Here is a 26460-nt window from a genome sequence, read left to right as displayed (position 1 = left end):
ATGCTTTTATCTATTTATTTGTACATCTCCTTCCACAAAGCTTCCAGTGATACTAGCCCTGCTATGGCCTTCTAACTTGACAGTTTCTCTTACCTCTGTCACACCCAAGGATGTACTGAGATAAAAATTAAACATAATGAGATTAGTCACATCTATTGCTGAAACAACTCTGCAACAAAGTGGAATGTGAATACTCACCATTTGGATAATCACCATTTTCTTTTCTCTTCTGTGATTTTCCCAAACTCTTACTTCTTGACCATGAGAAAAACGTTCCCCTTTTTTTCTTCTCAGTGTCCTCCTCTCCTGACTCTTCATTTAAAGATCTTCCTGATTTTGATTTACCACTTAACTATCACCAAAACACAATTAAATAATTGGTTGAATCACAGTTGTAAGCATATTATCTAAAATAAACCTTCCCACACTTCTTCCTAAAATGACAGTGTGATGGTCAGGTCTTTTTTACCCCACTCATAAGTGTATATGCCAGCATGCCTCTCAGTAGCAATCAAAAAAAAAACCCCTCAGCGGAAACAAAAAAAAAGTACATAGATGGAAATGTGCTACTCGGTAGAGAATACAAAACAGTAACTGGAAACAAGCCACAGAGAGCTCCTGCAAACATGAAAGAAGTCTCCACATCTCACCACTAATGCCTAACTTAATGTAGAAAGGCCATTTGCCTTGCTTTTAAAACACAGAATGACATTTTGTTACGTAAGATACTGTTCCTAAGCTAGGATTGAACATGAACTGCATTTAACGACAGTGACAAAATACTGTTTAACATATTCAAGTATAATCAAAGTATTTATTAGTGGTGAAGAATATAAACATCAAGAATGTCACTAAACTTGTTTTATCAAGCTACTATTCCTCTTAGGTTATTGGAGCATTCCTTAAAATGCTACTTTTAAAAAGGTTCCTCATCATAAAAATACATAATAGCAGATGGGCTAATGTGTAGTGATTGACATGAAAAATGTGAAGTTATAATTCACCCATACAGTTATATAATACTATGGTGGTATTATCTACATGAAGAGAAAATAAACTCTAAATAATGTTGTGAGATCAGTAAGACTACAGGTCTAATTTTTAAGCAACTGTATGGGGTTTACACAGAATTATCTTAGTTCAGTAGGGGCCAAGAAATTAAAAAAACTATCCTCTGCAAAGATGAGTTAGATTGGGTTAAGCCTTCTCCAATAACTTCTGATAAAATGTCTGCTCTTGGCAAAGGCTGAAATATCACATCTTAATTCCAATATTCAATCAAAACAAGCTTCTGCACTGATGCATTAAAATAATCCTCATTTTTTATTTGACACATATATAAATATCAACAAAGATTTAAAATTAGGTTTAGGAATTGAATAGCTAGAAATGAATCAAATGTATGGATTTTAAAAAGCAAGTATTTTCCTGATTACATAAACATTTTCTAATTATATTTCCCAGCACCACTAAACAAACACTCTAATTGTTTTTTACACATTATCTTTGATCTTCTAAGGAACTTGAAAACAATTATTTAAGAACATAGTTTTCAGATAACAACAATACAAAGGTCACCTTTTTCGGTGTTGAGATATTGGACTTCTCTGAACTGATACTGTGTTTAGAAGTCGGGCTGCTGGGAACACGTTGAGGATCAGGAAGAGGACGACCTTCTACTTCAGCTAAGATGCATTCTTGGTAAAGGGGGGATTTCAGAAAGCGAGTATAGCTATCAAACTTCATCAAGTTAAATATCTGAAATTAAAATGCAATGGATAATGGTTACATAAGCTTAAATAACACATTAAGAAAATGAAGCTATTTCACAACAGTTTAGGACATTAACCTGTAAACAGAAGTAGGCATGACTTTGTTTAGACCTGGTTATATACACTTCACCAATTTAAAATGAAACGTAGTTTGATCTATCCCCTTAGCACAGAATTCAGAAAAACTCAATGAATTCTGCAAAGTGCATAAGCAGCTGAGATACTGTAGAGTCTTGACAACACCATACTCCTCATAGCCATCTTTTACTGCATTTCACCTTTGTATATTCTATGCAAAGCGCATAGCAAGCTAGCCATTTAAAATATTTTTTAGATTATTACATCAGTACTATATAGGACATAATTATATAAGCATGTTTTAAGGCTGCTGTGAACAAGAAGAAAGTTTATGGTCTAGAACTCAGAAATATGATGTAATCACAATATTCAATATTATGCAATGATACTAGATATACAAGATAATTACTGATACAGGGAGGAGCATTTACAGTATTATGTAATGTTCATGTGTCCAATCATTTAGAAAAAAAGATCAATATCTTTAGAAAATTCAGTAATCAAGGTGATGTAAAATCAAGACCTTGAAAAAGAACAGGTTACATACAATGGCTGCGCTTGGCAAGACCAACATTTATCTTTACACAGGAAGGAATCAGCTCTATACCGGGCCTGGAGCAAACGTCCATTGCTAATTTAGCCAAAGCTAGATTTATGAAAGTAAAGGAAGAAAAATTCTTTCTTAAATGCTAAACAATGTTTGGATTTTTTGTTCCTTTTTTGCAAACCTATAGTTTTAAGTGAATTCACACTTTCACCTTTGTATCTTCTCCCGTGATTCACTTGAGCTGAAAAAATAGTATGAATGCCACCTTCTCTGGACGTGACAAATTCCCTACAAGTGAAGAACAGTATGTGCCACCCAACTGGTTATGATATTCCCAAGAGTCTACAGGGAAGCTCATCACTAAGCCACAGTGGTTCAGTTGCCGATGGAAGTAATTTCTGATTGTGCAGAGACACCCTTCTCAACAAGCATTAGCCCAAAGCTTTTCCAGCAAACAGCAAAGTGCTGCACTGTCACAGAAACCTAATTCAACTGAATGCTGACTTCTACATTCTTGCCTGCCACCAAAATACATTCTCTTTCCCTCTTAGGTGCTGCCTGTCATGTTTGTTGGGCCCTCTAACAAACTGTTTTCCACCTGGTAAGCTATGGAAAAAATACTTCTGTAGGGTTAGTTTTGCCAGCTTAATGTGCTGAAACAGCTCAGTACAAAGACTAATGTGCCCTCAGTGCAGTGCCAAAGAGACAGTCCGGTGTCCGTGACTCTTCAAGAAGGGAAATCTCACCCTCATGCCATGAAAGATACAATCCTCTAACCACAGGTACACTGGCAAACTTCAAAAAGTCAACTAGTTTCAGAGCACACATAATCTTCAGGTCAAGGCTCAGCAAATTTTTCAGTGTACACAAGGCACACAGGTCAGAAATGTTTCTTGAGTTCTGTTGAATTCACAGAGTAACACTGTGGTGTATTGCCAAAATAGCATAAAATACAGATGAGCAATTACAAGGTATCAAAACGTCTCAATCTCACTGACTCATAGGTGAACTGCTGATACAAGGTTAGTTATTGGGGGAAAATAGAAGTGTAGTCTACATACACCAAAACAGATGTAAAAAACGAAAACTGAAAAATACAAAATACTTCACCTGTCCTTGAGGTTTTCAAGGAAATGAAATGTATAGAGGTTACACTCAACAAATCACAAGCTAAATGCAATTTGTACCCCCGAAGTATAAGACACTATTTTACCATGCAGCTGACATACAGCAGGTATTTAAATATCTTATATTTAAAACAGTTTCAGGGTGAAAACCAAAGCTTTTCAGAATTGTCTAATGTCATAAAATCTAGCACCAAAAGAAAATAAAACTGTTATTCCATGCTGGGTTGTTCTCCGCAATATTTTATTTTATTCTTCCTAAGAGATGCAAAGACAGTTACAGCATAGATGAAGCCTGCAAATTAAATATACTTAATGCAGCAAAAACTTTCCAACCTTTTAATTTTGCTGGTCAGAGTGATGACAGCTTAACTACTTTATCTTAAGCTGATCATCATCTGCCCTACCACATTGCTAGCCCACACTACCTCCCGACAATTTCCTACATTTAGCATTATTACCACATTAATTTACACATTAACGACTTCTGATTATTGCAAAAATCTAGCAGATGCTATTTCCTGTTCTTACAAATGAGAAATATGGCTTATAAAAGCATAATTTGAACTTTACACTAAAACAAGGGTAGAAAAACTCATATCCATTTATGCAACTCTGCATGTAGCAAATTATATTTTCTTCTTATTTTCAAGTGACCTACACTGTCTTGCATCCAGAAACACTCAAAATACTTGTTCTCATTCTATTCTAAGAAACAGTGAAACCCTAACTAGACATTTTGGCTACATCCACACTGTCATATTACAACACCTTTAACAACAGGCTCAAGGGCAAATTTGTCAGGCTATGGACAGAAAGCAACTTCCAGCAGCATTCCCAACAGGCTGTGCTTGAGAGCTAATGGTTTCAGCAGTGCTTTCCAAGGCGCTTTCCCACACACACTTCCGAAACTCCACTGCAGCCTGACAGCAACGCTCCCTATTCCCCAGCATCACGTAACTCTTAACTGATGGCCACCACAATTCAGCACCCTTGCACTCTATGCTTGGTGCTTAAATCTAAAAAAAAAATCTTGTGAAAGACCACAAATGCAGAGACTTCACATTATTCATAGGGTGTCGCCATGGTCAGCTGAACTTCTAAAGTCTGTGGGTGTGTTGTGCTCACTGCACACACCTACAGTTCTGTGTGCCTGAGGTCATACCACCCACCAGGACCACAAAAGCGATCCACTGCAGAACTGCCACTTAGTAAAACCAAGATATTAAGGGCCATCAAGGCAGTTGATTACACAGGACTGACCTCAGCCAAGCAACACACCATTAGTACCTCATCTGGCACACCTAGCTCCAAGGGCGCTTACTTTAGCAGAAGTAACTCTCATCCTGCTTCACCTAATTTTTCAGTGGGAGGAATGGGCCTGATTGAGGGATCTGATGGGAGAACCAGAGAGGCACTGACAATTTGAGATAAGCAGGTCAGTTCCAGACAGGCCAAATGGCTGGGATCAGACCCACAGCAGCACTTTACAGCAGCATTTTCACCCACCTTATGAGCCCTCCAACTCAAGGACAGAGCATTTTCAAAGAAGGAAGAAAACTTGCATCAGCCCAGACACTTAAGAACACCATCTGGTCCACCAAACAACTGAGAGAGGATGAAGAGGAATTCAGGCATGGGCTCCACAAAGCCAAGATCAATGATGCATGAAAAAACGTCTGGGGAGATCATGGCTGGTAATTCCCACAGAAGCCTCAGGCCTTGGTAGGTGCAAGGGGGATAGCTGTAATGCCAAGAGCTGTCAGACCTACCTTCCTATCCCCACTTCACAGACACAGGAAGATACTATGCCCAGCTGCTCAGATTACCCCAAAAGCATGTGATCTGAGGTTGCATGAAGACTGTGACCTGCTTCATTTATGCAGTTAAAGCTATATCCTTGATTTCTAAATAACACAATCTCAAAATTATTTCTACTAATCAATTGTTAGAGTAGAGAATTACTAAAGAGATTATTTAGGAGAAAAAAAGAAGAAACAAATTCTACAGAAATGTAAAGTGTATCCTGTTGTTATGTAACTGTTCTGTTTTCAACATCAGTAATTGTTTAAAATACATCCAAGGTCCTCAGACACCAACAGTTTTAACAAGCTCTTTGTCTGACAGTTCCATTAAAGCATAAGGGAAGGACTCCTCTAATACACCAACATATTTCACAAACCACTTTAACCAAAATTAGACACTATTTGTGTACACAATTGTCCACTAAAGAAAAGAATAAGCAACCATATGCAAGCACCATATGCAATGGTGTTACAGCACATGGAATTATTTACTTGCGATAAACCTTCATTTCAAGAATAGCATTTTTCAGATTTTTTTTTGTTAATGGCAATTTTCTACACATATGCAAATGTACAGAACAAGTCAATCAGCTTTCCATTATATATTCTTTTTCTATTCTGCTAACAGAATCTATATGATCTTGTCTTCAATGTCTTTTTATACACACTAAAATATACAGCATGTGAAACTAGTTTTATAGATTTTAAAGTACTTCAAAAGAAAAGATAATAGACATAAATGTACAGTAGCACGTTTTCTATGGTTACCTGAAGTTGTTGTTCCTTGAACATATCTGGATGAGGGGAATTGAGTATATCATCTGCCAACTGTGCCTGGCTATCAATATTAACTGGGGTCGTAGCTTTGCTACACAAGAATTTACTGAAGATCTCCCGAGCTCTGTAAGAAAGCTACAGAAAAGAAATGCTAAATTTATGTTTGCTTTAAAACCATATTTTTAGACAGGCATTTCTTACATTCCACCCAAAACTACACAGCCATTCCAGTTTTCTTAATATATAAGCACTTTCCATTTAACAGATTTTGTTAGTTTTAGGCATATAAATAGGGTTTTTCCTTTAAAACTACAAATATTCATCAATTATTTTTTAAGCAGTAAAAGTTGCCATCAAAATAAAAAATAAAATAATCAAACTGAAAATAATAAAAGTGAAACATATCAAATGCTATCTTGTAAAGAAGAATAGATTTTTTTAGATTTTAGACCTTTTACACAACAGTTACTATTTAAATAAATCCTTTAAGCTTCAATTTCTAGACATTAGAAAAAGGTAAGTATATATATGAATATTTACAGTCAAAACCATTCATGGTCTATTTTTAACTTGTTTACTCTGAAACACCTAAATTCTCAAAATAATGAAAAATACCACCAAACTGAGCTCAGAGGCCTTAATGGTGGTGTTCAGAAAATAGATTGTTTAAAAACAGAAGAAAGTGGGGAAAAAACCTCAATGGTCCACAAAAGAGCAAAGAAGGACTTGTAAGACTAAACTCTTTCCACAGTGTAGAACTGACTAGATTTGGCTGTGGTGTACAAAGAAATGTTGCCAACCTGCACAAGATTCACCAAAACTGCCTGACCAATGTGGGAATATCTTAACAGGATGAGATGGAGAATCTCATAATCTGTGAACAAACATGGCTACATTTCTGGCACCAGATACATCAGAGTTAGTTATAAATACATTACCTTGGCTAGTGGAGACAGTCTAGCTGAAAAAGAGACACAGAGGCTAATTTTTGCCTCTCATTGACAAGTTAAATTAACTTGCTCTGCACTCCCTTGCACTGGGATACTGCAGCTGGGGATTTTTCAACATCCAGTATACCTTAACTCATTTTTACAGAGCTACCTCTGCACTTCACTGCAGTCTAAACATATCCAACATCTTAAACTTGGGACAGTACTCTCGGGGAATGGAGAAAATTAGACTGAGGCTCCAAGCCTGTCTTAGTGAAGTCACAGTACAACGAGCAAGCACAGTTCCAATAATTTCAATAATGTCGAAAAAGTAACAATTTTTGAAAAAGCAACACCATGTATTGAAATATAACATTGACTTACTTCTTTTTTATCATGTGCAGGTACATGGTTAAAATATTCACAGGCCTGCCAAAATAAAATATTTTCTTCACTAAATTCTTTCCGTAGAAATTCCTAGAGGAAAAATAAACAAACAAATGTCTCAAAGAAAAGAAGTTACTTGCCATTTCAAACAAGAGACTTATAATGCTTGATAAATTTGCATATTGGTAACATTTCAATCAGCCTCATGATACAGTTTTATTCTAAAGTAAAAATCAACATTTGCCAAATACATCCCTAGTGTTCTCCTCTTTCTCATTTCTTTTTAAATGTATACAATTGAGGAGAATCCATCAGGTTACAATCAAATCATTTGCATGTACAAAGTTTGAAACTTCACATTAAGTAGTGTATAAACTAGTGAATAAACTTTTAATAAAAATTTAAATAATTTATAACTACATTTAAACATTGCACTGTAAACCAGCTGTCTTTAATTGCAGTTCTACTAGTATAATAGAGTAGATGTTTATCGAGCAGTGCCCGTAATCAATTCTGTATTCATTACAGTGTCCTTCTGCATCACATGGCAACTACAAAAAAATCTTTTATAGCTCCTTGCTGATGAGGTTACATGGGTTCTCCCTGGAAAATACATTCTTAGAGGAAGAAAAAAGTCTCCCAGTACAACACACAATAGTCAGGACATTTATATTATAGTATCCAAAAGTCCAAATGAAGACTGGGACCCCATTCAGTTGGGAAATTGTACAACCACAAACTGTCCCTGATTAAAATCTGTATAATTCAATATTCTCTCAGCATACGTCTCCTGAGGCATTTTAACCACTGGGGGCAGAAATTAACTTGGTACTCAGTCTAGACACTCATGTAATTGGAACAATGCCTGTTTGTATTTTAGAGCTTTAGGTATCAGTGTTAATTGGAAATTTTATTTTAAGTCTGCTCACAAGCCACAACCTTCACTCAAGTGTCACACTGGTATCATTCAAGCTTCCTTAACATACAAGGCAGTCTCAGAAAGCAGTGTAAGAGGAATCACCACAGAAATAATTAAAACAACTTTACTTGTGCTTTTAAGATTTACCTAGAGTTTAGGGAATCCAACTGTAAGAAAGCAATTGAGATAAACAATCCAGGGAGTGTGAATTCACTAGCAAGTCCTCAATTTTAACTGGAAGTTCTTCAGATACCTAATCTGAGACACCAAATGTATAAAAGACAATCCAGAGAGTAGTCAGGGTACTACTGCATTTTACATTTCTGCATTTTACATGTAATTACAGATTAAAAGAGAATCAAATTAGCTAGCAGGAACTGGAACCCAACTAACTTCCTACTTTCCCACTCAGGGCCTTCACTATAAATCTACAGTCAGTCTCCTGCCTGCTTTCTTTCTGGCTGCATGATCCAGGCACAGCTGGCTGTACAAAAATTCAGCTTCATCAGGAAGACTGAGTGGTGCCCCAGTTGGAACATTATGTAGCCTCGCAGTTGTCACACATGGCTGGGAAGCTGGGGATGTTGGTTTGAACCTCTTCAGGAGGGAACTTGCAATCAGGTGTCTCACTTCCTGGATGACTGCTCTAATCAGCAGACTATTATGCAAAATGTGAGTATTTGCAAAACATGCAAAATCTGTTCTTCTTAGAGAGTAATTCCTGCTCTGTGACAAAGCTGTCCTCAGGAAAGGCCTATGCATGCTGAATCCCAAATGTACCAAGATGCTCACCACGTAATCGTGAATTAAACGCTGACGCTTCAATGTTCTTGAATACTGGCAGAAATCTGTAACTACAGTGTTATGATAGCCAGGTTGCAAGCAAATCTAAGCAGTGGCTCTGGATCTCTCCTAGGCCTCAAGAAAATGGTGGTGCACACAATGAATTTGAACATTCCCTAATTTTTCTTTAAATTGTGTACTCCTTTAACACATGCACTTTTGCAATGTTTGTAAAAATAATTCCTAATTAGAATAAAATGGGGTGAAAAGGAAAATTTCTTGAATATCTGAGGTTGCCTTTTGCTGAAATGAAATGTAACTTTAACCTTCTAATCTGAAAAGACATTAGCTACTTTCTAAGTATTTTAAGTTTCAAACTTTTATAGTACTGTAGCAACCTCTTAAGTGTACCTAAGCAAGTTTACTGATGGCTTACAAGTAATTTGAAAAGACTAAGCACTCGCACAAACTTCAGCATTTTGCAGGTGGACTCTTAACATCAGATCAGAATTGTGATTTTTTCTTTCAGTCTGACAAAAAGTCTCAGTATCTAAGCAGAAATTCTAATAACTGCAAGGCTACACTGCTGAGAAAAACTGAGAGACAGGGAACACAATATCCAGGATATATTATTGTGCTTTCATCTTCTCTGTTTCCTCAAACGGGGTTAACTGTTAATGTGGTTTTTAGGTTCCCACACCAGTTAAGATGGAAGTCTACTTATTAATCATTTTGGTATTTTAATACTTTGTATCAAGTAATGGAGTCTTTCTGAGTTACTGCAGATTCAAATAATCGACATCTCCTACACCATAGGTTTCTTTATATTCTCTTTGTGAAAATTATTTGGGCAGCACAAACTGTGCTTGTGTAATATATTCAGAATCAACAGCATGCTCTCAGTGCAACAATGCAAAAGTGCATACACCTCAATTTCCTTACATGTAAAATAGAGATGATGCTCTTTACAACTTCATAAATGTGCTGTGAAGAAGCTTAATTTATGCTTTGCAAATACTCAACACTATCCCTGCACGCTGCAGCTTTAACTAGTGCTTTGAGCTACCTTAATTACTTCAAAAAATATTTCTAAAAACCTTTTGCTGGAAGATAAGCCACTGTATCATTGACAAAATCTTCTACACGGCTTCCAACGTTTCAGGAGGCAAATATGAACAGACTTACCAGTTCTTAGGTAACTACTAAAACTACTGCCCTTTTCCTGTACAAAGGTTACAAATACAACAAAATGCAATTGTTTTACAAAATAAGGAAGCTTTCTAAAAGTTCAGATACAAAGCAAAATATAGCCTCCATTTTTATCTGAAACTTTTGCTATCTAGAAATGCAAGGCAATATATGTTGTATTATGAACTCTTATTCAACTATGAACCAGTTTTAACTTAGAAAGATGCTCAGATAAAATCTATGGGAAAATGAACTCCTATCTCTTGTAGTTAGAACTGCTGCAGCAGTATCGCTTACTTTGAAAGGCCTCTTACTGTCCCTCAAAACTTACCGAAAAATACTTAACACCAATGGGATCCTGAAGAAGACGCTCAAAAGAAACAGCCCAGCTTGCAACTCTTCTTTCTCGAAGTCGTCGACAGCTCTGTACGCTGGGAAGACTAGCATTGCTACTGAGGCTGTTTTCACTGATGCAGTCTTTTAAATCAGTACTGTTCAGCTCTATTAAAAAAAAAAAAAAAACCCAACAAAAAAACAACAAATCTGTCAATAAAGTATTATTCACTTCTACTCTTCAGCACTGTTTACTTGATTTATCACACCTCCTGCTCAAGCTCAGTAGTGCAGACTTCAAAATATCCCTCCCCATTTTAACTAGGAGCACCTGCATGAAAAAAACAACCCCAAACATCTCTCAATTTTCTTCTTCCACTGCAAAGAAAATTAAATAGTGTCTTAAAAACAATTCCGTGCCAGAAGCAAGAGAGGCAGGCACAAAAGGAAATCTTTTTTTTCCTCCACATAATAAAATATTTTAGAGATAACCTTTCTGCTCACATTCCTCACCCCATGGACTGCATTCCTTCATAAGATTATCCAAGGAAGGTAGACTTTCAAGAAACCCCCCCCCCATTCACCAGAAAGTGGCAAAAATTATTTGGTGATAGGAGACAGCAAAATTTCATATGCTCTTAAATCAGTAGAGACAGGGACTCTGAGAAGTTTTTCATGAAAGTGAAAGATTCCTATTAAATACTGAAAATTTAGGAAAAGAATCAACTGAGTAAAAGAATCCTAAGGAAAATGAGCTAGTGATGGATGCCTTCCCCCATCCACGGCAAGTAGAAGTATCAAACCATAGATCCTCAATTTATCACGGTTTCTGATAAAAACAGGGATCTGTTTTTATCTGACTTAAGCCAAGATAGCGTAATAATCTGGGTACACCCAAGCTGAGAAATGAATAGATTCTTTAAGAGTATTTTCTGTATTCTGAAAAAAAAAATAACAAGAACCTATAGAGAATTCAGCAAAGCACAACCTTGTGTAGCTGCGTAACTAATAATTTTAAGTATTAACCCCAGAGCATCTTTGTCACATACTAGTAAACACAATAAACAGAAAAAAGTTCTTAAAGTGACCAGTTGTTCACAGAAGTGGAAAGGTGAAAGAAATGGCTGCTTTAAGTGAAAGAGGGAACTGTATACAACAAGGTCCTATTCACAAACTTGTCATTTATTTTTTGTACGCCCTTTTACAAATCACCACTCTCTCCGTCTCTTGGCTTACACAAATGTAAAACTGGTATAGTTGTACTCAGATACACCCTTCACAGAGCTGATCTGAGGTTTAATTAATTGAGAAGACACAGGTAAATAAATCCCTGAGCTACCTGGTCTGATCTCACAACAGATCCTGCTTTGAGCAGGAGAGGTCGCACTAGAGAGATGACAAACTGAATGAGATTGTGATGAAGGGATAAATAAAAAAAAGCACGCAATAAATTCTTTGAAAAATTAGCTGTAATAGATGAGAAAATAATATCCTCATAAAATGATATCTTCAATAATTCTATGCCAAATGGAAAAGCAAATATGCAGCTTACTATAAATGTAAACTGATAGAGAAAACTGAATGCACAACCAGTAAGATCTGGCTTATTCTTCACAGCAACATTTTTACTGCTGTTTATTTTCGTCAGTTAATCACCTGGACTAACTAAGAAGTAATTACATTAAAATTACTGCCTTATAAGATCTCCCAAGTTCTCTTTTTCTGTTATATGTCAAAGCACTTTGCATTTCCAAATTCTGTGTTACAAAACATTACTGTTCCTCCTTGGAAGTATGAACTTTGAACAAAAAAGACCATTCAGAAATAGTTATAAGCATAGGAAAAAGTTATAAAGATAGTTGTAAAGATAAGGAAAAATTATTTTTAAAATAGTTTTGAAACTTCATTTTAAAATGTATTCTGTAGCTCAGAAATATTTACTATGACATAATAGTTAACTAATGCAAATTTTTTAAAGCAAAGCTCTTATTTAAGGTAAAAACAAGACAAGACAAAGATACAGAATTAGGTTAAGGAAGAATGAAAATGTAATTTTTTATTTTCAACAAGGATAATATTGAAGGACCATAATAACACATCAGGTTTATAAATATTTTTTCTTTGCCTAATCATTATATTAATCAAAGTTAATTAAAACATTCAGCAAATAATGCCAACTTTTCTTAGAACAAATATTTATTCACTTTTTCTTTTAAGACATATGAAATAGCAATTCCAAGTCAACGGTTAGCTTCATTAGAGAATACCTGTCACTGCAGTGAAACTATTGTGAAAGAAGCTAATGTGAATCTGAAGAGAATGAGACCTAAATATATGATCTGAAGTATTTTGCTTTAACTCTGCAGGTGGATATGTTTTATTTTACAGTCCAGGATATAAATAGACACCCACTTCTTGATAGATCTGGAACAGTTTCAGATATTGCTTCACTCCTAGAGGGTTCAATCCCCAGCGTTCGCCAGTGATGAGTGATAAAAATTTCCTAGTTCCTTTCAGGCAAAATCAGAAAGCTAAACTCATACCACATACCAAACCTTTTAAACCTACTTGGCTGACAGAGGGAAATTAGGGAGTGGCCACGCCAAGTGTTCCACTCTAAAGCCACAAGTGGCAGTGCCTTAGGACTCAGAGGGCACAGCAGTCATTAGCAGGTCAGCTACACCTTCCTCCCTCCAAGTGGCAGCTCTTTCAATTTCCCCATGGCAGGCAGCAACACCAAACTGCAATTACAGTTTCTGAGTGTTTACACCAGTGGGTGACTGCTAACTACCTTTAATTGCAGGCAGCTGCTCACTCTCTCCAGCTTGTCAGAGTTACATTTGCTCTAAACCACATTGGGTTCCCCTTCCTCTGATGCGCTTCTAACTCTGGAGGTCCCATGAAAACAAATGAACCAAAATAAGCCTGCATTTTCAACAACTTTGAGAGCTACTGGCACAGGTCCTCCAGTGTGTTAAAGCAACATTAAGGGATTACTTATTCACAGTAAACTGCTTCTGTTCTGGTGGATTTCATTTAGCTAATTCATATTTTTTCAGAAAGAGCTATCTGAATTCATACTTAAACCTGACACTGTTTTCCCTTAAAGCAAAAAATGCCTTCAGTTTGCTTTTAAAATCTGTACAGATTTATGCTGGGGTACCTGTCAACCTGAAAACAATACAAAACAAGGTTGTTTCCCAGAACAGGCTTGGTTATTCTAGTTTCTTTTACCGCATAGATCAACAGTTGCAATTAAAACAGTTACAGCCTACTGCAGGTATAATCAGAGAAAAAGAAAGGTCAGATGGGAAGAAAAAAACCTCACCAACACTAGTGCACAATTTATCCAAGTCACACTTAAATGAAGACTGTATAAGCTGCTCTGCTCCTCTTGCAGACGAATGTTTCCAATGTAAGACTTCAGTGTCAGGTTTCCTGACTCTCACAACTCTGCATTCTTAGGTACACACAGCACACCTTGGAAAGCAGGAATGGAGAAACTTTCCAAGTGAGTCATGTATTTTGTCTGATGAGCACTCTCTGATAATCATTAAAGTAAACTTAGTGCCCTGATTCCCACCCTCAAACGTTCTAACTGCAAGGCTGTTGTGCAAAGTGGTCTCCTCCTTCTAGTTAAATGCCTAAAGCAGAAAACTAGCTATTGCGGATCTCAGGATGCCGGAGGAGTTTACCGTGAAAACCCCAGCTCAGGTACACAGACAACTTAGCAGTGTTGTGAGGTTCCCTAATGCCTGCCTTGCTTCCTCCTTACTGTGTGGAAGCACTGACTTGTCTTAATTACCCATAAAAGGAGGCTCCTTACACAAGCATCCCGAATCCCTGGGACCTAAATTTATTTCTGTTCTGTTCAAGAGCCACCATACCTAAAGAGGAAGTACTACTTTCTATGCAAACTCAGTTTCATTTGTTACTTTCTTCAAATACAGAACTGACACAGAATGCTTTCCAAAAATCCTCAAAACCCAGTATTTAAACCTTTTGTGTTTGCACATTCTGTGGAAGGTCTTGGTTTTATTTTACAAAACCAGCATTATGTAAGAAAATGCAGGCATTTAATCAACTAAAATCTTGAAAGTATTCAGGATGAGATGGCTTTGAAAGTTTTGATTTCAATCATATAAAGCAGTAAGTCTGAATACAATTAAGGATATTTTTGTATGCATTCGTTTACAAAATCCATATACTTTTTCAACGTACAAATACTTTTTATTATTGTGAGAAGCTACATATATTCCTTGTAATCATTGGAATGTATACATTCATATAATTAAGAAATTCCAGTTAATCACTAAATACATTACCTGGATAAAGCTGATAAGAACCACTGTGGTGCCACTTAATCAAATACTTCAAGCCATTCACTGAAAGCCATCCTTCTGAATCCATACCAAGCTCAGCCGTAACGTCCCGGAACCCATTGGGTGCAGATTAGCCTTACTGTGCTGCACATCGTTCCTCTGCAACTTTGGGATAAGGGGAGCTAACGCATTTCCCTCCAGCAATTCCTGGTAGTCTCTAACACCATTCTAAACAAATTGATTCTTTACCCTCATGGCTTCAAGCAGAGGAAAGCAATAGTATACTTAACACAAAGCATTATAAAATGCTACATAAATAATTTAAAGAAAAGACCTTTTGCCACTACTGCTAAAGGAAGTTGAATTATTTATGTTACAGTGGAACACAGCTACAGCAAGCATCCACTGCCAACACAACTGACAAATAAGTCATACACCTGTTAGAGGAAATAATCTATCTGTATTTATACTGTAAACAGTGTTTTGTTTTATTTTGGACTTCACTGCAGAGTTTTTGCTCTACCATCTTTAGTTACTTTTAAAAATCCAGCTTTACATTATTTATTACTGTAACATCAGATTCCTTTCAAAAAAGTCTTTAAGAATGCTTTTCCTTATGAAAAAAAGGAAAATTCTTCCCAGGTGATAAACACTAAAACCAAAAATCATCAGAAACTACAGCAAAATAGTATCTTAGAAAAAAAGGCATGCATATAGTATCTGTTATGCTTAAGGATTTGGAAATAAGGGACTTCAGCTTTGTGGAACCAGTCTCTGTAGGGAATAGCAGGTAAAAACTGTCTTAGATATTCTCAATAGCTGATACCTCCCCACCTGTCTGTCCAGGAGATGAATGTAATATACTTCTACTGTATGTCCTTTGGCCTTAAGGTTTGCTCTTTGTAGAGTGCCGTCTAGGTATCAATAGCCAAAGTCTGACATTAGCTGGGGACTATTGATCATCCCTGTGACAATTTAAATGGCACAGTGCTCAAAACATCAGCCACAGCCTGCACACTGTGTATGCACTCTCACTACTCCTACAATCAGCAGGAATGGACAGTTTCTGAGATGGGTAGTAGGAGAAACCCGCTCATTACAGGTCACTGTAGTAACATAAAATCATTTCTGCTATTACTAGAGCATAGGTGCTGCAGATTAACTGATCTATAGCAATGATCTGGCATCTAAGCAGTATTACAGTTAGCATTCTGATTGTCTGCAATTCATTAAGCAAAGAGTTGCTACTGGTGGGCATCTCTGGAAACAACACTAATTCGAGTACCTTTATCTTTTACATGTTACCTATCTTGCAAAGCCCAAGCGCACAGTTTTGGCTGATGAGAACATCCCAGCCTTGCACAACCTGAGTTACCATGTAAAATAAATGCAAAAAAAGGTTAGATGGTTTTAAGTGTCTGGCTGTAATGTAATAAAAACCATATGACATGAGGCTTCATTGACCTTGGAAAGAAAATGTACAGAGAGCTGCCATGCCTCTTACTATACTGCAGGGATGTATATAAATACATAATATTTACTTTTTACACAGAATTTCCCTTTCCAGACTAAAGCTTTGCAAGAGTATTTATAGCATCTAGTTATATGTACAAATACTAATATTAGGATTAAGATTTCATCTAGGAAGGGAAGTATGCACTGCTATACTAATGGAAATTTCTCTAATCTAGACATGCTCTAAAATGTGTAAATCTGTGGATCTATTAATGAATTAGTGAGATTAGTGAAGATAGGAAGATTTTCAATGCTGTGACATATTCAATAGAAGTGATAGCCTGAAAATGTAATTCAGACATGAATCAGAGCTTTTTACTCAATGAAGCTCTAAATGAAATTAATTGGGATTTTATTTCATTTCACTTTTTCTGGTTACAGTCTGTGGTTCTTTTTATTCCAATCCACTTTCTAAGTATTTAAGTATTGATTGAATATTACTCAGTATAGCTTGACTACCACTTTTAACATAAATTACACCCCCCCTCTTAAGTAGCATTTAACAATTAAGAGAGAGTCCATGTTAAATCTTCAGCACATGCTCAAAAATAGGTCATAAAACTCAGCAGAAAAATGCATATAACCTACTGTCTGTTCCTTCTCCCCTGAAGCCTATTTTGGATTGCATGACTTCACGGAACTCTGTAGAACTAACTGTGAAAACACAGTTACCTACAGAACTGAAATGAAACACAAATGTCATATTGTAAGAACTAAAAATAAGTCGGATCTTTAAAACACATTGTTAGCTGGAAGCATAAAAAGCTTGACATAACTATCATGTGAGTACTATCACAGTGATCTCCAAGTTTGGACAGGCAACAGAAGTAAAATAATTTTCACTAACACTGAACAAGAACCCACATGGAGATAAGTTGCAAGTACATTCTGCTTTAGCTAAAAAAGTTCAATCAAATTTTTTGCCCCGCAGGACCTGTAACTTAATTCAACCACATACAAAAACAAAAAAAGTCTGTGCTTTGTGTTGATTTTTATATCAAACAGGTAACATCTGGGGGGAAAAAAAACATATTTTTCCCACAAAAACATAGGCTTCATTTTAGAAATAGAAAGCAGATTAGACAGAATTATCTTCTGTTTCCTTCTTTTGTCACTTTGCAGACAAGGCAGATACAATATAAAGTCTATCTTGTCATCTAGAAGAAGTACTCTTACAGCAGTAGGCTGTGTCTGCAGTAGAGAAGGAAAATACCTGACAAAGTCAGCCAGCCATTGGAAAATGGCTCTGTCAAAAGGATCAAAACAGTAATGTTTCTCTCTTTAGTTTTGCAAGGAATCAGAAATTAGGACGTGATTGCTAATTCGGCATTTACATTTGCATGTAATATAAAATACATTTGCAAATATTTGCAAAAAATAATACGTTTGCATGTAATATAAAAAATTATCCTTATTATTCAAAATATTTCTTCAATTTCAATGGACTAATTAGAGCAACACAGTTTGTTCCCTTTTGATTTATTAAAATTGTCTTCTACTGTTGTCAAAAAATAGCAAACGTAGTAATATGTATGTAAGTGAGTTCTTCTGAAGGATCAAGTGAACCAGCTCCTGCCAAGCAAGACAAGTGAGAGAAGCCATCTCTTGTATACCCTAAACTATACAAATTCCTTTATTCCATTAAGGAAGCATACTTAAACTGTTTCCATTAACTTCAAAGGTTCAGAGAAATCATATTCCAATGTTTAACAAAGAGTGGATGTCCTTTAAAACATTAAAGCCATGTTAAAATCAAAACAAACAAGCCTAGGTGAGAGGAGGTTACTTAGAACTTGCTTAGAACTGCAAAAGGTCCATGCTGGGATTTTACAAATATCAAATTACTTACCCCCTTCTCAAAATGCATCACACTGTAAAGAAATTTCAACCTCCAGAAATGCACCAACACAGCTTACAACTTAGGAGCTGAAGTATATCTCTTCAAAAGCAAACAAGGTATGTAAAGGACAGTAAAACAGAGAAAAAGATTTTATCTACCATCCAATTATATGAAAGTCTACCAGCTCTGCCTCTTTATTAGTATGAATGAAGAAGCCTAGTTATAATAAAAACGTGCATATAGAGAGAGAAAAAAAAAAAAAAAAAAAAAGATGCAAATAAATCAGTGAAAGTATGTGAACATAATCCTGCAATATTTTCATTGGCCCAGTTCCCAAAGAAGTCACAAAGTTCTGCACCACTTTGGGCTCACATCTTGTAATATATCACCTTATTTACCACATATTATGTGGCTTAATGTGGAAAATTGATTCTTTTTTATTAGAAAAGTAAAAACAAGCTTCATCTTACCTCCATCAGAAACAGTTGCTGACTGCAATAAGAAAGAGAAAAATAAGTATTACTTAAGTTTCATGGCATTAGAAATCTCTGAGCTTCACATACTTGAAATGTTAGCTACTTTTACCATCTTATTAACAACAGATAACACGAGAGAGGAAAATCTAAAGAAACCAGCTGTTACTTTCTCACAGATGTTTCCTCCCCACCATGAAATTCACCCCAAGCCTTTTAACCCCTGTCCTGGAACTTGATCCCACTAGTATTAAGTGGACTAAGTACTTCCTGCTGTGAGTAGCTACACTACTTGTAAGAGTCCTTCTTAGACAGAGTCAATCAGTTGGTATATGTGAGAAAGCAGGTACCTTAAAACTGACCTGCGAAGACTTAAAATGAAAACAACACCTCGTATACTTTAGGTTGCTGCAATATCTGGAGCTATGTAAATCAAAATTAAAATCCTGTACTTACGTCAGATGACTCTGAAAACTTCCCCTGCCAATTACTTTTGACTTCCACTGAGCCAAAAAGATGTTGAATGTTTCCAATGAGATAGGTAAAAACTCTTCACCATCTCTACTAGTATTTTACATCAGATTTTCAAGGACAATTAGTCTTCTAGTGAAATGCTGACATTTATGTGCTTATCTAGCCTAACTTCTCACCTTTGATCACAAATCACCTCAAGGCAGCTAACATTTTTGTAAAACCAAGTAGGTGACCATTTCCCAAACATGTACTCTAGTGCTTGCACCTTGACACTCAACTGAGTGAAAGACTAGAAGGATATCTGATTTTCAGTTTTCAGTTTGTATTGCTTTTTAATGGCTATGAAAAATCATTATTATTTCAGTTTGCAGAATCTTTTCTTGGTGATTTAAAGTGTCTTTGAACCTTTAAGTAACTTTCTAAATAGTTAAATAAAACAGCTCTCTTATTTTGTACTGCTTTTTTTACAAGTTAGGAAAGAATGCCCTATAATATCTACAATTTCTTCAAGATGGAAAACACACAGGGAAAAAAAAAATACATATGTACACAGCTGAGGAGAAAAGCTATCCATCCATAGTTTGTCTTTATTTTCCAGCCTTGGCAACAAACGTTCCCTCTCCCCTTCAAAATTCACAAAAACTTAGTAATCCTTAAAAGAATAGTATCTTCTCCATTCTTTCTCTTTTTTATTTCACTGCAGGATCTCATACTGCTGTAAGATACTACTTGTTCTAAACTCTTGTGGCCATACCATTCACATCATCAACAGAGGATCTGATGTAATTTTTAACACAAGTATTCTGGAACTTTCAAAGTTTAAACTAGTCGCTATTGACATCATTCCTCTCGTCCTAGTTCAGATAAACACAAACACATCTTTCATGGAAAAGATTAAATAAATGATGGCATTTCTTGCTTAACTACACAAAAATAAATGTTTCTGAATCTGTGAATCATAATAATATAATCAAAAGCCCTCTCACTTGTTTCTAACAGTACTATTTCAGATATCAGAAGAGTACTTCTGTTTTGGGAACATTTCTTCAGTGAGGCTTAGGACATCTTTTCTACTTCTATTTTGCATGTAAACCTAACAAGCAAATTATGCATTCAAGAAGCCATAACTTAATTCTTGTTTGTAATTTAGAAAATGTAATTTACATTCCTGAAATATATTTTATAAATGATTTTTTTTAATTTCTCATTCACATACTGTACAGAACAGCTGATGAATAAACAATTTCAATGTCATTTCTCAAAGAATGTAGGATGACTCAAAGTAACAGTATCAGTTTACACATTAGACAGGAAAATATAAAAATACTTTCACATTATATACATTTTAGGAATGGTCATTTACTTCATCAGCTTGCAAGACTCTAGATTCAAACACCAAATACAAGTCTCATTCATGTTTTTTGAAAGGTATCAAGTAAAATTAATAGGATTCTCATGACAGTAAAAAGAATATTTACCCTACTTTTTTCAAAAACTGGGAATTTAACAATTGTAAAATATGATTTTAAAATAAAAACTGTGATTTCATATAAAAGCTCAAATATTACAGTAATAGTACCACTTAATTAAGTTCTATTAGATACATATTTTTAACCTCAATCCATGTAGCATAAGTTAATGCAGTGAGCTTTCTAAACACCATAGCTTGGTTTTGTGTGTTTATTTCAAATGCTTTGGCTAATGCACATTACATTACATGTATCAACATCTTAAAATCCCCCCAAGCAAGGCTTTGGTAATTATTATGTTTAAAGATTTTTTTTTTAAAAAAAAAAAAAGTACCCATAGGAAGAACAGAATTTCTTATCTAAATATAAACCACCTATTTCTGTGCTATTAAGATATTTCAAATTTCCTTTTGGCTTTGATATATTCTAACTATACAGTATTTTTTTTACATTACAGTGTCACTAAAACTACCCAGCATGTACCAAGCATTACCAGTTTACTTCTGTAGATCACAGAATAAAATTTATTTTAAGAACATATCTTTAAATTCATCTATGCAACTGAACTAAATTTACTGAATTCAACAAAATCAGCTAGAAACTAAAGGTTGTAATTATTGTGTAAGAATTCACAGTAGTATGTTCAAAACATGTTTGTGAGCACTTAGAAATCGTAATATAAACCTAACAGAAATTGCTTGCAGTCCACATTTAGACAAAGAAGTTTCTCTTCTACACTGTTCATCTGAAACTTGTCTAGATTTGTCCAAAGGTGTAAGTTGCAAGACCAGATTTTTTAAAATACTATGATGATCTTATTTTTACAATTCACTATATGTTTGGGGCTGTTTTTCATTCTTCATCACTTACACTTACCACCACTGGAGGCTCTTCAGGACAAAATTTGATCTACTATGAAGTTTGATTATTTGACGAAAATTAACACTTACCAAACACTTAGCAAATACCTATTAAGAACTACCTATTAAAAAGGCCTATGTTGCACAGTTTCTGTATGTAGCCATTTCTGAAAGATGAGGAAGGACATGGTATGACTTAAAAAGAAGTATTCAAGTATTTAATTCCAAATGACAGGACATATATGTATTAATTTTGTGAATGTACATATGAACTATCACCCAGAGAGAAAATCTAACTACATTCAACCTTCAAATCTTTCACAACCAGATAAGAACTTAAATTAATTCTTCAAATTACCCTGACTTCCAAAGTCATTTAAGAAAAAGCCCATGGTATATGCCAGGAGTCTGATGGTAGCAAATTAGCAAAATTTTAAAAATAAATCTAGTTTGGGAAAACTAAAATGTCTTCCAGTATATCCCTGTATGGGAACTCTGCTTGCTCACCTAGCTGGATTAGCAGCTGAGGTATACAGACACACACACCCCCCCACACAAAGGTGGAGGATGCAACTCTCTTCCCTAGACTTCAGGGCAAGATCTTGGTCCCTGTGATCCAAGTGAGGAGAGCTCCATGCCAGGGCCAGCAAGCTGAACGGTGGCTTCCCAGTTATCATTCACCATAAAAGATGTTCTAGGTCTCTGCAAACTGGCAAATGCTTCAGCATATAATAGATAGCATAAAGTTCTGATTAAGAGAAAACATGTCAAGTTTCTCTTTGTATCATCTCTCTTTGCTGGGTGGAAAAAACAGAAGGGCCCGTGATTTTTTTTTTATGTCATGTTCAGGATCTGCTTGCAACAAATCTAAAAGAGAATTAGCTTACAACAATTTACAGGGAGAACACTACTTTATGAGTACATAAGTTTTTTTTGCAGAATAGAAATACACAACATAATCTCTTGTACCAACAGGGTAAAAAGGGAGAGAGGGCATAAAAGAGAATAATTCATAAGGTTGAAACAGTCTGTATCTTTTAGCTTTCATGGTCTATAACCTGCTAGATGTGTGCACCACTGCATGAAACTAGTCTGATGACATCTTTCAGCTGACAGAAACTCTTATCCAGAAAATCCACTTAGTTCCATTTTACATGGATCAGGTCCCAGGAAACTATGTAAATACTAACAAAGTCTGCCATAATACCATGATGCAGAGAACAAAAAATACCCTACCCACATCCCAGACATTATATTGAGCAAATAAATCCATGTGTACAGACTACCCAGATAACACAATATAAAAATGTCCTTTTTCTCCACCTTAAGATTTGTCATTCAAGTTAAAGTCATGCTCGTGAGTAGAACAAAGGGAAAGATAGGGATGTCAGGATGGGTGACACATACTAGGAAACACCAGGCCTTAGCAATAAAATGGAGCAACATGAAATCATCTGTGCTAATGGAGTGTGGGTGAGTGCCTTCCTGAGTCAAAAAAGACCTATCTATTTCCAACTCCTTCTGAACATGCAGAAGGATAAAATCTGTGAGAGAGAAGATGTATTCCTCTCTCCTATCCTAACAATGACAAAAATCACAGACTAAATAAAAACATCTATTTCTTTCCTGGGCACCCAGAAAGATTCAGAGAAAAAGGAATTAAAAACTACCTGTGTCCTTTCTGAAGTACACATACCAAAGTACAGGTATCGACTTTTTGCTGCATCTGAAGAATTCCCTGACTGCAGCCCTCAGAATCTGTTAAGACTTATCTAGTACAATAGTATACTACATACTATTTTACAAAAGCCCTGCTAATTAAGTCTTTCATCTTGGAATAGCATACCTAGCTCCACCAACCTTCTAAGCTGATTTTCTCATATGATTTCAAGATACAAAATAAGTTTGGGAAACTTGTCATGTTCTTTAAGAAATGAAGCACTGAAAATTTAGTGACTGAATACAAATAGCCAACTTTCAAACATTCTGTCACTTAGCTCAGGGAAAGCCTAGCACTCAGTCGACTGTCTGCTTGCATCTAGCTTTGTTCAAACTCCTTATTAAATCACCTGAATCAACTTCTCCTTTTGCCAAGGTATGCATTATGAGCAGGTCCCTACATCTTCAGTCACATTGCTCTGGGACTTATGTTACATACATGTATTTTTATCCTTTTAAATACTTCACAGCATTAACACTGTATAAATACCATGAACTCCAGTGATCTCTGGGTGGGAGATCATGTCTCAAAATATGGTATACACTGTTCTAACATTTTAAATAAAGTCATATTACTTATAAATTATTGCTAGATTTTCCTTCTAGCAAATAATCTCAAATGTACTTCTCACCTAAATATTAGAGTAATATTACAGTATTTTTATCCTCGTTTCAAAATATTATTGCAACCAATTTCATGATTTAGAATTCTATGAGAAGGATGCCCCTTCAGAATGACACTTAAAGGAGGACTATTACATAATTTGTCTTTTCAATTCTCTACCATCAAATTAGTGCATTTATAGTAGTTAATATGAAAGTACTATAGATGTAAGAACTCCCAAGGAAAAAAAATACAGGAAAACTACTGTACAATAATTGTACTGAATACATTCTTTTCTGAAGGTTAAGTATTTTTGACAAATATGTGAATCTATAAAAACAACATATGAACAGTAAATTATGTGACATTTGGAATTCCTTTAAGAAATAAATGTTTAACTTTTTACTCCAAACAAAACCTGTCTTACCACATATAAACACAGTGCCTAAAATGCCAAATCCATCCCTAAAATTATTTTGATAAAGATCTATACAAAACATATACAGTTTTACCTGAAGATATAATATTGATATAATGGTACAGAAAGCATGTACAAAATACATTGCACAGAATTTAAAAATAGGCACAGATTATAAACATACTGTTTTTTCAGCTTTACACATATTGGCCACAGTTCATAAATACATCTCAAAATCTGAATGTTAGTTGGTACATTACGATTCCCTTTTCTCTAATAAAACCCAGTGTTTGCATTTACAAAGAAATTTTAACTCAAATACTATAAAATAAAAAAGCTTAAAGGCTAAGCAAAAAGCATTCTCAAGCTGATAACATTCTTTTCTAATTTCTTGCCAATAACAATAGCTTCTTCTAATTTCTCACTGAAACGATGCCTTGCCTTAGCTAAATATAATTCATATCACTTACCCGCTCTTCGTAAGAAACAGCAGTTATTTTTCCTAACAGTACTCTTCCTAAATTCATCTTCACTTAATATGGAAAAAGCATTTCCTTAACACATCAGCTTCTCAAAGATTAAACTAAAAAATTCAACCCTGTTCCATGCCTGTACATGCCAGTAAAGTTTAAAGGCATTTCGTATGAAGTTCTATTTTACTCCCTTTATGTTACCCATAGCAACAGGCCAATGCAGGAAGCTGTGGTTCGTCAGGGATTTAGATTAGATCTCAATTATCTCTCACCAGAAAAGCTAGATCATTTTATATAAATCATGCTGATTGTATTTTAAAACGTTTCCTCAACAAATCAGGAGAAGAAAATGATGCTGAATTGTGTGATAGTCCTATATTCAATAAAACAGATTTCCAAGACAGTTTTCAGAAAAACATTAGTTGATCACCCTAACATTAGTTATAGAAACATTTACATAGTAAACCACTATTTTCAGAGGTTTACATAATGCAAGCCAGAATAAAGCAGGACCTCAAACGGTCTATTCTGCTTAACTTTTCAGTGGTTAATACTATAAATTGCATGCAAAAATCCGCAGTACAAGGAAACTTGGCACATTTGGTAAAACCTAGGAGCAGCCTGTTGTCCCTGAAGACAAAATTCTCCTTTCAGAAACCAACTGATATTCTGCCCTTCCTTCCTCACTACCTGATCCTGTGCTCAACTGATGTCAAGACAGTTCTGTGCACAGCGCCTTAGGAACAGAGAGCAAAATAGGCTACTTGTAATGTAAGAGGGAAGTGCTATTACCTTGCCTGTGACAGCAGTGTCTTCAAGAGACTGTATATGGAAAGTATAGGATTTCATGAAGTTTGCTGCTATTCCCAAGTAAATAGCTGTAGGACGTAAAACATTCATTGCTGTTTTTTAAGCAATCAGAATACAATTTTCTGCTAAAAATAAACACCAGAATTGCAAACTGGGAATGATTAGTGGGCACTTTTATGCTAGTAGGATGTTCTTAAAGCCAAGGTGGACTTAACTAGTAGTAGTTTAGGAAAGAAAAATCTTTTCCCTCGTTCAATGCAGCATATGGAATCCCCATCCATACAGCTCCTAGGTTGAGCCTCTGATATAAAAACAACCTTATGAAGAAGGCAAATATTACTCTGAATTTATATAGAGAGAAAATGAGGCAAAAAGAAGTTAAGAGCCTTTACTCAAGATCTCACGGTAAGATTGGCATGCAAAAGACAATCCAGTTCTGCACATCTTCTCATTTCTGAATTTAGGATGAAGAGACTTTGTTAACAGAAAAACTCAATCTTCTCAATTTAATTTAGAGTGATCAGAGAAGAAATTTTAAGTTAATTGTAGATGAAAACAGAGGAAGCATACTTTAACCAGCATTCCAGAGACATAAGCAAATTGACATAAGCAATGGACAAAGTTAATTTTATGATTGATTACTTAATTGAATAGGTACACCACTGCACCTCTGAATGCTGTCCTCTACAAGTATTTAATACCATGAAAAAATGCAATGGAAATAAATGGGTGGGTAGACAGGAAGCAATGTGTTTTACAGATTACACCCTCCATTATTTTAGGATTTAAGAAGCAAATGCCCTATGATACTTGCACAGACTTCACTAACCAGTGAGGATGT

At 35.5% G+C, this 26460-nt stretch overlaps 1 protein-coding gene across 4 annotated transcripts in view; it reads right to left on the bottom strand.

Annotated features, from left to right (window-relative positions):
- Positions 1–26460, bottom strand: part of RGS12 (regulator of G protein signaling 12) — an 84781-nt gene that overhangs the window by 25542 nt on the left and 32779 nt on the right. For all 4 annotated transcript variants that reach the window (XM_026847078.1, XM_026847080.1, XM_026847081.1 and 1 more), the window contains 6 exons: positions 18790–18811; positions 10641–10810; positions 7417–7509; positions 6095–6238; positions 1579–1758; positions 199–352 (listed from right to left, as the gene is read on the bottom strand). In XM_026847078.1, the coding sequence (XP_026702879.1) occupies positions 199–352; positions 1579–1758; positions 6095–6238; positions 7417–7509; positions 10641–10810; positions 18790–18811 (763 nt within the window). The remainder of the gene's footprint in view (positions 1–198; positions 353–1578; positions 1759–6094; positions 6239–7416; positions 7510–10640; positions 10811–18789; positions 18812–26460) is intronic.

The sequence above is a fragment of the Athene cunicularia genome, assembly GCF_003259725.1.
Source record: "Athene cunicularia isolate RWA chromosome 4 unlocalized genomic scaffold, athCun1 chr4_part1, whole genome shotgun sequence".
Classification (NCBI taxonomy): Eukaryota; Metazoa; Chordata; class Aves; order Strigiformes; family Strigidae; genus Athene; species Athene cunicularia.
Note: the sequence above shows the minus strand (reverse complement) of the source record. Positions and strands in the feature narration are given on the sequence as shown.